Raw genomic sequence first — 14,121 nt, forward strand, 5'->3', positions numbered from 1 at the left:
AAGCAGACGACGGCATGACATGGAAGCTATGTTCAGATAAAAAGTACTTATTACAAGTATGGATTGGAGAGGTACAGAAGTAGAAGTTGATTTGCCAAATGGTGCATGTTATCAGGTGAGTCAAAGTATACATTGGCAGAACCAGAGGGGGGATTCCGAGGGTTGGAACCCCCCTTTCTTGTGGACTATCAATGCATTTGAATGGAAACATATATGGTTAGAACCCCCCCCCCCTTTAAAAATTGCTAGATCGGCCCCTGTAGTATATCTTCTGATTAAGGATCGACAACTCTCTTGAATATATTTATAGCAATGGTGGATGATGCAAACCTTAGCGGACCCAGCATATATGCTAAAAGAGGGGCGAAAGATACCAGAGGGACAGTCAAACTCATAAATCGAAAATAAACTGACAACGCCATGGCTAAAAATGAAAAAGACAAACAGACAAACAATATAGTACACATTCATGACACAACATCGAAAAATAAAGAATAAACAACACAAACTCCACCAAAAACTAGGAGTGATCTCAGGTGCTTCAGAAGGGTAAGCAGATCCTGCTCCACATGTGGCACCCGTCGTGTTGCTTATGTTATTACAAATCCAGTAAAGTCTTGTTGGGTACGTCACATTTATGAAAGGGAAGGGGATTGTAGTTACGACGTATTAGGAACATATCCGATATCATTTGTGAAACGGTTATTCCATAACAGTCAACCAACTCGTGATGGCGTCCTTAATTTTACGAAGTGTTGATTTCACATAATATATATACATGTATTACTAGTTATACATGTTATAGGAGTTATTTCCTGTAAGCCAGAACCGTCAATCCTCCTTAAGAATATAAACATTTTATTCTTTGCAATATCAAAATATTATTTCCACCTTTAAATTGACTTTTGAATGTTCTTTACATTTACATGATGTAGCCCCCGTCTGTTCCACTTTCTTTGAGTTAACACCAGAAGAAGGAATTAAGTAACAAATACTTTCAGACTACTGTTAAGCAACAATTATTAATGGAAAGCAATTCACTTTCACAACTTTTGCATATAATAGAAGAATATTGTGACCCTGCTATAAATCTAAATCATTGCAAACATATATAACTTCAATCTTCACTTATCATGCTTTTATAGTTATACATTAACATCAAGAAAATATGAGCTTGAATCATGAAAATAAATTCTAATATGACATGTTTCTTTCACTTTAATCTTAACAACACCATGATAAAATCCTCGATATATCTATACTTAGCGCAGACTCAGAGATATAAATAATAATGGAATTGTTACAAAATACCTCCTACATGTTAAATAAAAATCCCCATGTATCTACGATTGGAACCTATTTGCAAACGCTATGTCGATTATATTGTTTTGAAAATTGCAATTGAAAAAAGACTACAGAACTTCTGTTCTTATTTGGATGCATGCATAACAAAAAGAATAAGTGCCCAAGAGCTCGGAGAAATCTACAAAATAAACATGGCCTAGCTGAGCCATGTGTGGTAAGTTTCCAACAAATATGTGGCTTCCATGGATTATTTCTTCAGTGCTGCGCCAATACTGAGTAAGTGCAAAAACATCAAATAAATTATCTGAGAATATAAGTTGGTTGACAGTATTATACTATACATGTATATCTTAATTATCTCCAGCTGCAAATTAAAGGTTAGAATTCTTAATAAAAAAAGAAATCTAGACAAATAATGACCTAATTATTTATCATTTGTTTATACATAGAATCAAGGACATATATATATTAAATGTTAGTTATATGTCCTTGATAGAATAGAATTAATTCCAAAAATGCATCAAGCACAAAGAAAATAATGTAGTAAGCATAAGGGGAGATAATTCAAACTAGATTTACATCTCAAATATATTACCATGAATGATATAAGTATTGCCCCTGAACTACATTTACAAATGTATGCAATAAAGTATACTAATTATTGTAATTAATAAAAAAAAAAAACCAATATGGTGTATCAGTCCATGACCCAAAATCAGTACCGGTACATGCACTCACAAAAAAATACAAATAACAAATTAAGGAACAGCGCTTTTCTTGCAGTTCTTCATCTCAAAGTCATAGTGAGGCCTCAATACAGAGCAAAAACACTTTCACCTCACTGTAAGTTCTTTTTTAGTTACAAATGTACTTTTAAGGTGGCATCAAACACCTTGGCTCATATAATTTGCATAAAATTTTGACAAAATATTTACTTTCACCCTTTGATAAATTGAAAATTCAAAAAACTTGAGCAACACACTATATCGAAAAAATTTCATTGGGTATATCATGTATATTTAGCAGTTTGATAAACACAAATTTTGATCATTGAAAAGCTTAGTATTACGTATAAATAGAATTTGACTAAAACATTCAGCTGATTTTTACAGAGTTATATCTCCCTGTAGTGTTATGTACCACCTTAAAGCAAATATTGATATTTCAGGCTTCAATAAAAGACATTACAGAATCTGGAATCCTTGTTGTTTTTAAAGATGAGTAAGTAATGGGGAAATAAAAATCTTAAATAGATTTTAAGTGAATGAAAAGAGAACAAATTTTATCTGGTACATTGAGGCTGTAATTAAGAAACAGTTGAAATGAGACAGAAATGAGTTTTTTATCCTCTCTGATTCATCAAGAAGTTCTACTCATTTAATCTTAAATATGTATGTTCAATTAAAAAGACACAAAGAGCAAAAAACAGATGAAGGTCACCAATGGGTTATCAACACAGCTAGAAAATCCCCAAATCCTGCACTCAGAGGCAGGTTTTAGCTGGCCCTTAAGCCTTGAAATATAAGTGGATTCAATATGATTAAAATCACTCTTGTGATGATTTTTTTAAGTGATTGAAGGTGATTGTTAAATTACAAATATTAAGTGATAGCAAGGATTTGTTTACTATACAAATGCTTGGTGATAGTGATCAGCATGAATCTCCAGTATTAAAGACCAGCAAGAGATACTTAGACACAAACACCTTGTTTTTTTATTCATTGTTCATTGATCATATTATCTATTTTTCAGCTTGAAACCAGAAACCAGTGTAACATTTGAAAAAGTAAAACTGCTTCCACATCAAGAAGAAGAGAGCTTTGATTTTAAACAAGGGGACATAATTCAGGTTTGTTTAAATGGTGTTAAAAAGAGAAAAAAAACACGACTTAGTGTTAATAGTCAACAGAGGAACCAGTAAAGCTTTATACTTACCACTACCAGACAGAAGATTGACATTTTAGATGAAAGTTTCATGAAATTTTTAATGAATGAATGAATTTTATTTCTCATTAACTATACAATGAGTTAATCAAATTACATATTTTAATAGTTACAAAGAATATATGTGTATAAACAATTACATTAAATATTAAAGCACATATGAACAATACAAATATAAACATTAAATTACAAACTAACCAGGAGGAGGAACCCTCATATTTATAATTTTTGGAAATCTACAAAGTTTTTCAAGAACAATATAATTATTAAAGCTCATCAATTGCTGATATTTATAAATATTCGGACGAAGAGTACAATAGTGTGGTAACAACCTCATTCTTTCTTGATTCAGAGCATTACATGACATAATGTAATGATATTCATCACATACATCTCTTGAATCGCAAAAATGGCACAACCTTTTTGCATTAAATTAATTTGAATATGATTTATTTTTTCGCAATATTCACCTGTGTTCATGAATATTTAATCATAGCAGTATTTATAAATGTACATGTATTGTAGTTTAATAATATGATGCTATATAAATGAAAAGAGATCATTATTGAAATAAATCATCCACAACTTCAGAAGTCAGTAGTAAACACAATTATATACAGACCAGTGTCCACATCCAATAATGACTGTTCAGTTTGGATTCAACCTCATTGAAAAAATACTAAACCAAATCCTAAATGATCTTAGTTTTCTTGTTTGAATTGTTTTACATTGTCTTATCGGGGCCTTTTATAACCGACTATGTGGTATGGGCTTTGCTCATTGTTGAAGGCCGTACGGTGACCTATAGTTGTTAATGTCTGTGTATTTTTGGTCTTTTGTGGATAGTTGTCTCATTGGCAATAATACCACATCTTCTTTTTTTATATTAACCTTATATTCATGACATTAATAAACAATAATCACTTATAAATTCCTGACTGGAGACAGGCATTTATTTCTGTGTCATTTGCTCTCTGACAGAGATGGGTCTCATTGGCAATCATACCACATCTTCTTATTTTTATATTGATTTTTGTTTAAATTCTTTTAAAGTTGCTTACATACATGTAAAGTCCCCATTATAAAGATCTTGTACATGAAATATTACCACATATATTTGATGTTTATTTATCAATTTAAATACACCAGAACATTACACATAAAAAAGACAGAAATGATTTGAGAAAATCTGTATAATACTGGAGTTTTCTCACAAGATATAGGTTAAGCATGTTAAATGACTATGAATCAAAGAATATGCAGTGTTTTATCTGCTAAATAACCCCAGTAAAATGTTATAGACAGGTCTCTGGTTTCCCTTTATTAGATTTAGACAGATTTTATTGTATTTATCATAGGTTTATTCAAAGGCTGATAAAGATCAGGTTGAAGGATGGTGGAAAGCTAAGATTCAAGTTTTAAAGGGAGATAACTGTTATATAGAATATATAGACAGGGATTGCATGGATTTAGTGAAGAAGGACAACATTCGACCAATAAATCAAGGGTTTGTAATAGAATATGTAAATCATTTAAAGTTAAAACAAAGTTTGACATACATTGATCACAGAACTAGATTTTAAATATTGAGGTTTCAAAAAATGAGAATCTGTATGTCAGGGGAATTAAATCTAAAGTATTCTCATATCATTCCAGTAGTGAAGGAAAATATAACAAAGTGTGTGTTACCTACAAGCTGTAGAAACTTAATTTAATAGGGTAATTACCCTAGTTAAAAACATTTTTTTTTAAATCTTTATTTTTAGTTTACTGATTAAATGCAAATGTTAGGTATGTTTTGGATCACTAATTAAGAAAATTATGAACTTGAATGCAAGACATAAAAAATCATTCAGTGTTTTTCCTAATATCCCCCAATAGCACCATGCAATTTGATAAAGTACTGTTTTCCTAGAATATTAGCAAATTGAATATAATTTTAAAAAGCACCATGGCATAAAGCTAGTATGCCTATAGGAAAACAGCTGGCATTAGTCAAAGGACAGACAACAGTTTAGCTGCAGAACCAGGCATTAGTTTAAGGACAGACAACAATTTAGCTGCAGAACCGTGATTATTAGGTCCTTATGATATTTTTTTACTTTTGATGACCATAAAAAGTCATAAGGATCTATATATATTAGAGCTAAGGTTTCCCAGCTAACAACAATTCAAAGAAGATTCAAACTATGTATGAGGAAATCATTGACCAACAAAGTCCTTTCTTAAACAAGAGGCTCTCAAGACCCTCAATTGCTCATCTGTTATTTTTTTGCTTAAATCTTTCATCAATGAGTAATTTTGCTTTTTACCGATATGCTCCATTTTGGCCATAGTGTCTATGTTTCTTGACATACAAGGAAATGAAATACAAAATTTATACTTGATTCATTTGAGAAGATTTTTAAAGTTAAAAGACATAAAAGAACTTGTGTGAAATTGTCTTTAGAGGGCAATAACTCCTTAAGGGCTCGATTGACCATTTTGGTCATATAAAGTGTTTTGTAGATCTTACTTTATTAAACATTTTTGCTGTTTACAGTTTATTTTTATCTTTAATAATATTAAAGATAATAACCAAAAACTGAAAAAAAATCCTTAAAACAACTAATTTGGTGGCAGCAACCCAACAATATTGGTTGTTCTATTTGTCTGAAAATTTCAGGGCTGATAGTTCTGGATCAATTGAACAATTTTACCCCATATCAGATTTGCCCTAAATTAAAGCTGTAGTTTTTGAGATATAAGCCAAAAACTGCATTTCCCCCCTATGTTCTGTTTTTAGTCATGGCTGACATGTTTGTCGATGGATCAAAACTTTGGATACAATTCATAAACTAGATACCCAAAGGAACATTTAGTTAAAGTTTGCAGGGTTTTTGCCCAGAATTTCAGAGGAGAATTTTTAAATAGTTTACGAAGACAGACGACTACAGATGACGACGGACTCCAAGTGATGGCATAAGCTCATTTGGGTCCTTGGTACCTTGAGAACTAAAAATGCCAAATTCAGGAGGAAACTCTTTGTATTTTTGATAGGCATTTCTGTTTCATTATTATTTTCTTAAGTTAAAAATATGTCAAAAGAAGTTTATCACAATTTTTTAAGTCAGTTTTTAGGTTTTGTTTAAATTAAATGACTTTTTATTGACTTAAAAATATTTTTTTTTTAGTGATTGTTTTAGAAAGCATGTAGTTAAAGTACCAAGACATCTCAAAGCCATGTAAGTTTATTTAAAGACTTGATTCATTCTTCCATAAAATTGTTATTGCATAAAAATGTTGTTATTGCTTCTGGCAAAAGCTCACACCAATTAGGTTTATAAAGTGCTAAGATTACATGTAGTTAGCTTGAAGTTTAAAATTTTTATTTTGGTACTGGGTAACATCCCTTCCTACAATCTTTGACCTTTTGAACTAGATTTTTTTTAATAAACCTCTGCATTTCTATTTGATAGAAAACAAGGTATGTAATTGATTCTATTAAGTGTTGTTTTTATTATACATGTTATATTTGCTAGATGACATTATAATCATTTATCAATAAATCAATTTTTGATAAACTTGTATTTTCAAATTCCTGAACACATCTGCTGTACATATTTTAAAAACTGTTGCCTTGTAAATATAGAATTATAATTAAACACCGTATTATATTATTGTATGGATGAAATCTTTAACTTGAATACTAACTTATCTTTTGATAGAATTTTTTACACTTTAATCCATTTTTCTGCCATTTAAATAAAAATAACTCTACTAAATACAAAAACCATAAATACTTCTATACTAATACATGTATAACATTTATAATTTAACACAATCATCAGGCTCTTCAAAGTTTGAAAGCAGTTACTTTGAAGGGAATGTTTTTGACACCTAATTGATGATTTTGTAGTTGTGAAGAAGATGGAATACACTCAGAATTTATCAAACATTCAGGTGTACTTGCAGTAATATACAGTAAAGCATCATCATCTTTGATTTTTGTAGTAAGTTTAATGTAAACATGTCTATACTAGATATGCTTTTTTAGCTCACCTGTCCCGAAGGGACAAGTGAGCTTATGCCATCACTTGGCGTCCGTCGTCGTCTGTCGTTCGTCGTCTGTCGTCGTCTGTCGTCGTAAACTATTTCAAGAATCTTCTCCTCTGAAACTACTGGGCCAAATACTTCCAAACTTTAATTGAATGTTCCTTAGGGTATCTAGTTTGTAAATTGTATCTGAAGTTTTGATCTATCAACAAACATGGTCGCCATTGCTAAAAATAGAACATAGGGGTCAAATGCAGTTTTTGGCTTATAACTCAAAAAACAAAGCATTTAGAGCAAATCTGACATGGGGTAATATTGTTTATCAGGTCAAGATCTATCTGCCCTGAAATTTTCAGATGAATCAGACAACCTGTTGTTGGGTTGCTGCCCCTGAATTGGTAATTTTGAGGAAATTTTGCTGTTTTTGGTTATTATCTTGAATATTATTATAGATAGAGATAAACTGTAAACAGGAATAATGTTCAGCAAAGTAAGATTTACAAATAAGTCAAGATGACGGAAATGGTCAGTTGACCCCTTTAGGAGTTATTGCCCTATATAGTCAATTTTTAACCATTTTTCGTAAATCTTAGTAATCTTTTACAAAAATCTTCTCCTCTGAAACTACTGGGCCAAATACTTCCAAACTTTAATTGAATGTTCCTTAGGGTATATAGTTTGTAAATTGTATCTGAAGTTGTGATCTATCAACAAACATGGTCGCCATTGCTAAAAATAGAACATAGGGGTCAAATGCAGTTTTTGGTTTATAACTCAAAAACCAAAGCATTTAGAGCAAATCTGACATGGGACAATAGTGTTTATCAGGTCAAGATCTATCTGCCCTGAAATTTTAAGATGAATCAGACAACCTGTTGTTGGGTTACTGCCCCTGAATTGGTAATTTTAAAGAAATTTTGCTGTTTTTGGTTATTATCTTGAATATTATTATAGATAGAGATAAACTGTAAACAGCAATAATGTTCAGCAAAGTAAGATTTACAAATAAGTCAACATGACGGAAATGGGCTGTTGACCCCTTTAGGAGTTATTGCCCTTTATAGTCAATTTTTAACCATTTTTCATAAATCTTAGTAATCTTTTACAAAAATCTTCTCCTCTGAAACTACTGGGCCAAATACTTCCAAACTTTAACTGAATGTTTCTTAGGGTATCTAGTTTGTAAATTGTATCCGAAGTTATGATCTATCAACAAACATGGTCGCCATTGCTAAAAATAGAACATAGGGGTCAAATGCAGTTTTTGGCTTATAACTCAAAAACCAAAGCATTTAGAGCAAATCTGATGTTGGGTAATATTGTGTATCAGGTCAAGATTTATCTGCCCCGAAATTTTCAGATGAATCAGACAACCTGTTGTTGGGTTGCTGCCCCTGAATTGATAATTTTAAGGAAATTTTGCTGTTTTTGTTTATTATCTTGAATATAATTATAGATAGAGATAAACTGTAAACAGCAATAATGTTCAGCAAAGTAAGATCTTCAATTAAGTCAATTTGACCAAAATTGTCAATTGACCCCTTAAGGAGTTATTGCCCTTTAAAGACTTTTTTCACAATTTGTTCGTCATGTTGACTTACTTTAAAAAATCTTCTCCTTTGAAACTGCTGTATCAATTTCAGCCAAACTTAGGCTAAATGAGTTTCAGAGTATCTAGTATAAATTTTATATTTTATTTCCTTGTATGTCAAGAAACATAGCTCCTATGGCTAAAATAGAACATAGGAGAAAATGATTATTTTTTTTGGCTTTTGAAGAAAATAGGACGATCCAAAAAACATTTAAATAAATTGAAAAGCCAAAATAATCATTGATGAGAGATTTAACCAAAAGAATTAAGGTGAGCGATTCAGGCTCTTGAGAGCCTCTTGTTTCAATACATCTTAATGCTATTTGTCGGTCATTACCAGTGGCGGCTCCATAACTTTTCCTAGGGGTGGAGGGGCCTGCTGACTGACCTAAAAGGGGGGAGGCTCCAGTCATGCTTCAATGATTCCCTATATCATCAGCCAAATTTTTCCCACGAAAGGGGGGGCAGTACCCCCTGGATTTCCCTATGATTACAGGACATCATAAGTTCCCGTAAAATTTTGACGTCATAATAGACAAATATTTTACACCACAATGGAAAAGTGATTGATGTATGTTTTCAAAATTTCAAGCAGAATAGATTCTCTGGTCAAGCAGAACAGATTTCCAAACAGCGATTAGGTGTAAACTATCTCTGTGAAAAAACATTGTTTAACCATTTGATACAATACAGTTAAATTTTTTCTAAGGAATTACATATCAGGTAGAGCTTGCTGAATGATTTATGTGAGCATGCTGCACAGCTTGATGTGTTTCTAATATATGGCTGATAACCTTTCCATTTAAAGATACTTATGAAGTTTTATGCATGAGATTTTTGTTTCATTTTTTCTGAGCTTCCTGAAATTCTTCATATTTGGGTAGGACCCAATCCCGGCATCAGTCTGATAAGTAACTGTTTCAAGAGCAACTTTTGTTTAAAAAAATTACTGTTTAATTTTTGAATGTTACGCATTGCCAAGTTAAAATATACTTCAACCCTTACTGAAAAAATCAGCCTCCTGCAAACATTTGCTGCAAGTCTGCTTCGAACTTGCTGCAGACTCACAGCGAACATAGAGTCCGTGTTTGCTGCAAATACGCTGCAGGTCTGCTGCAAACAATTTACCATGCAAATGAGTGTTTGCCGCAGACCTGCTGCAAACATTTATATGCAAATGAGTGTTTGCTGCAGACCTGCTGCAAACATATTTATGCAAATTAATCGTTTTGCTGCCTGTTTGCTGCAGACCTGCTGCAAACATTTATATGCAAATGAGTGTTTGCTGCAGACCTGCTGCAAACATATTTATGCAAATTAATCTTTCTCCTGCGTGTTTGCTGCAGACCTGCTGCAAACATTTTTATTCAAATCAATCTGTTATACAATTAACCAATGTCATGTTGTGTACACATCATTTTATCTATATTACACAGCAAATTCTTAAAAAGTTATGTTACATCTATCCATTCATAAAATAATTCATTTACTTTATCATTTGAAAAATTATCATAGCATAAGCTTATACCTTTTAACATGTTTAATAAGTTAAATTAATTCCATTGGCAAGTACGTTCTCAAATGAATTACATGCATGAATCTAGATTTTTAAGTTAAAAAGATTTATTTGAATTTTTTTTTGCGCATGTATATGATTATATACAGCTATAGTTAAACTAAAATTGTCACAAAATTCAACTAGACTTACATATATTTTGTAAGTTATAATCTCTAAGCATATGAGGGAGTACTGTATATATAATTGCATAGTATTTTAAACCTCATGCAGATATTTTCGGAGGAAATGAATTTCATAAGTTAACATTCTACGATGAATATGTACTTACAAGTAATGTCTTTAAAAACTAATCTGTTAATTGCCAAACTATAATGCTTCCCTGAACACTTATATATATATCATGACACAAACATCACCAACATTTTCAAATTTCAAATCTTAATCTTTCAGGAAGTTACCTATAGGCATGCTCAGTCGTTTTATGTAGTTTCTTGCAATGCTCTTGCAAACATATAAAATTGTCAAAGATTCCTGCAATCTAGCTGCGAACATCCCTTATATTCTAGTTTTTCCTGCAATCTTACTGCAAACATATTTGTTTCTGCAACCTTGCCGCAAGCTTGCAGCAAAAAGCTGCAATGTTTGCAGGAGGTTTGCAGCTAGCTGCGAACATCTGCAAACATTATTCAAAGGGTTCCTGCAAGCCTTTTGTTTGCAGAAGACCTGCAGCAAGTTTGCAGCAGATCTGCTGCAAACATTTCAGTTCTGTAAGGGAAGTTCCCCATTTCCATTCTCAATTTTATTCAAGTAAATATTTAAGTAACGGCTTCAGAATTGAGTCATGTTTAAATGTTAATTTGTTGATTAAAAACAATTGGGTTTCAATATTTTTTCTCTGCATTTTTCATAACCACTTATTACAGGACGGTGTTAAGGTGTACTATGTGCTCATACATGTCATAACACAGCAGTGTAAAACAATTATGTCAGAAATTCAGATTAAGTTGAAATTCCAACCATTTAAAAATAGAAAAATCTTATCATTTCTCAAATTTGTTATGGAATAATCTTTTGAATTTTAACATTTGAACAGTCTACAAGTGAAGATTTAAACAAGAAGGCTGAAGTTTTAACAGATGTACATGTGAAGGCACTAAAAAAAATGTCACAACAGAGACATGAGAGACAATATTTGGTAAGTTCTTTACAGATATTTATCAAATGTTATGTAGTAAAAGTGTATATTTTCACAGGTTGCTATGTTTTGAATAACATATACAGTATTTTTTACATTGTAAGTAAATGGAAAATTTGTTTGCACATGACCTTTAGAAAAAGAAAAAAGTGAGACTAGCTGAACTGTTGTAGAGAGTACAAATAAATTTGATATATTTTTTTATCAATGTTTAGTTTTTGTTTTAAGGTTATAATTGATTTCTCAAGTACAGTGTAACCTGTGTTATATCCAACACTAGGGGAACAGAATTTTTTTTTTCGGATTAAGCAGAGTGTCAGAATACTCAGGTTTTTTCTGCAATGATTCTGGGACCATGAAAATGTGTTGGTTAAAGCAGGATGATGGAATACTCAGATGTTGGATAAGGGAGGTCAAATACACTGTATTATAAATAAAAAAGGCTGAGCTATAAATGAATGTAAAGTCCACATGTTTGTTTGACCAGTTAAGATTGACCTTTAACTCACTTTCATTGTAATTTAATATCTGTTGAGTTGAATTTAGATTTTATAATGCATGAATTAAGATCTTGCTCTTAAACATTTTCAACAACAAATATATGACATAATCAGTTAAGCAGGCAAATCATTTAGTTAATGTAATCATTATTTTTAAAAATAATTATTTTCAGGAAAGAAATAAGCATACAGAAACATTCATAGTGACGTCAGATGTAGCAGGACTAGCCATTGGTAGAAAACATGCTAACATCAAGAAAGCTGAATGTATGAAAGGGATTGTGTCAGTTACTAAATTTGAATGTGCAGATGGATATCTTTTCAAAATTTGTGGCGAGGTATTTAAGTTTGTTGATTATTATGAAATTTTGTAGATCGAGGTGAACATTTTTACAAAGGTAAAGTTTTGGCATCTTTGCCAAAGTTTTGACTTTAAATTAAAAAATTCAATGATTATCTCCCTTTAAAAATAAAAAATTGTTTTTAAATATGGACAATAAGAGACAGTTTGTTGCAACACTGGTATCATTGTAGTTTCCCTGCATGTACAAAGTAAGGTGAAATACTACTGCAGTACTAACTATTGTGTCTTTGATCTCATCCTTGTGTTTACATGTGATTTGTCACAATACAAATTGCAAACAGTTATTTCTAAAGGAGTATGTTCGATAAGGTCCTAAAATGGCCCCCTTTTTTAGCGTAAATTTCAAATTCGGATTTATCGACCAATATCACGATAAATTATAGCTAATACATTGACTAGCTAGGATATAAACCATTTTGTTGAAAATTTTACGTTTCTGCGTTTCATTATGACGTCACAAGTTGTACTCATATTGATTTTTCACGAAAAAGTCGATGAAAATGGGTAAATTTCCATAGATTATTGGACAGGAAACATAGAGCGCATACGTCGACAACAAAGATCTTTTAAAATAATGTTTGTGAAGACATTTCACATGTCTTATTTGAATCTTAAGCTTGTCGACGCCTGCGCTCTATGTTTCCTGGTCCTTTATTTGGTTGACATCTAGCTGATTTTGTCAAGTTTAACCAAAATCCATTAACTTGACCTTTTTTGGATGTAAAAATCAACGTGTTAGAACTAAACTTTGACAAAAACAGTTCTGTTTAACTTTCTAACATGTCTTTAAGGCAACTTAAAACATTTATTGTCTTTTAACTATGAACTTTATAATTGGGGCCAAATATGGCCCTTACCGAACTTACTCCTTTATAGAATGGACTTCTTTTGATTACATGGGACTAGGGAAAACAAAGGTCGATTGATGAATAATACTCTTAAAAGCTGAAATTTATGTATTTGAATAACATATTGTCAATATTTGGTTTCTTTTCAATTTCATTCTGATACAGAAATCTTCATTTTTTAAGTGACTTTTATTTAAGACTCCACAAGCAGTTGAAAAAGCCAGAAGTTTGTTAGAGTTTAAGAAAGAGCAACTGACAGTACCACACCATTTTGCAGGTAAATTTTTCTCAACATTGTTTAAAAGAAATATTGTATATGATTTGCATCAGTTTACTGATTTTCCAGTTCCTTCTTTTTTTGTAGTTTTTTATGGTTTTAAATTTTTCTAGTTTGATGGCTTCAAGGCTACATATGAGAATGTGTTTTTGTTATAACTAGAAAACTGACACAAAAGTAGAATGTTTCTTACAAATTAAACAGCTAGCATAAATATTTGTTCCTTAAGTTTGAATTACGATGCCTAATTAGATATTTTGGCTCCAAAATGCATAGTTCATTATTTATTTATATTTTTTAGGGGGGGGGGGGATGAGGTGCACTGGGTCTCTTATGGAGCTACATCCATGGTAAATTCAGTCTCTTTTCCATTATTGTTTTCAAAAACCTTCTCGGCTGAACTAATAGGCCAAATTGAACCAACTGGGCCACATTCATCATTGAGGTATTTTGTTTTAAAATGTGTCAATTACCCCACCTGACAACCATGATGGCGGAAGTGGCTTAAAACAAAACATACAGTCAGGTAAAATTCAAGTTTTG

At 31.6% G+C, this 14,121-nt stretch overlaps 1 protein-coding gene across 1 annotated transcript in view; it reads left to right on the forward strand.

Moving 5' to 3' along the window:
• LOC143057441 (uncharacterized) overlaps positions 1 to 14,121 on the forward strand; it is a 38,730-nt gene continuing 24,609 nt past the window's right edge. Inside the window, exons 1-8 of the mRNA XM_076230747.1 lie at positions 1 to 115; positions 2,474 to 2,526; positions 3,058 to 3,154; positions 4,608 to 4,756; positions 7,148 to 7,241; positions 11,488 to 11,589; positions 12,263 to 12,427; positions 13,500 to 13,578. Coding sequence (XP_076086862.1) covers positions 59 to 115; positions 2,474 to 2,526; positions 3,058 to 3,154; positions 4,608 to 4,756; positions 7,148 to 7,241; positions 11,488 to 11,589; positions 12,263 to 12,427; positions 13,500 to 13,578 — 796 coding nt within the window. The 5' untranslated portion in view covers positions 1 to 58. The remainder of the gene's footprint in view (positions 116 to 2,473; positions 2,527 to 3,057; positions 3,155 to 4,607; positions 4,757 to 7,147; positions 7,242 to 11,487; positions 11,590 to 12,262; positions 12,428 to 13,499; positions 13,579 to 14,121) is intronic.

This window comes from Mytilus galloprovincialis, chromosome 13, assembly GCF_965363235.1.
Source record: "Mytilus galloprovincialis chromosome 13, xbMytGall1.hap1.1, whole genome shotgun sequence".
Lineage (NCBI taxonomy): Eukaryota > Metazoa > Mollusca > Bivalvia > Mytilida > Mytilidae > Mytilus > Mytilus galloprovincialis.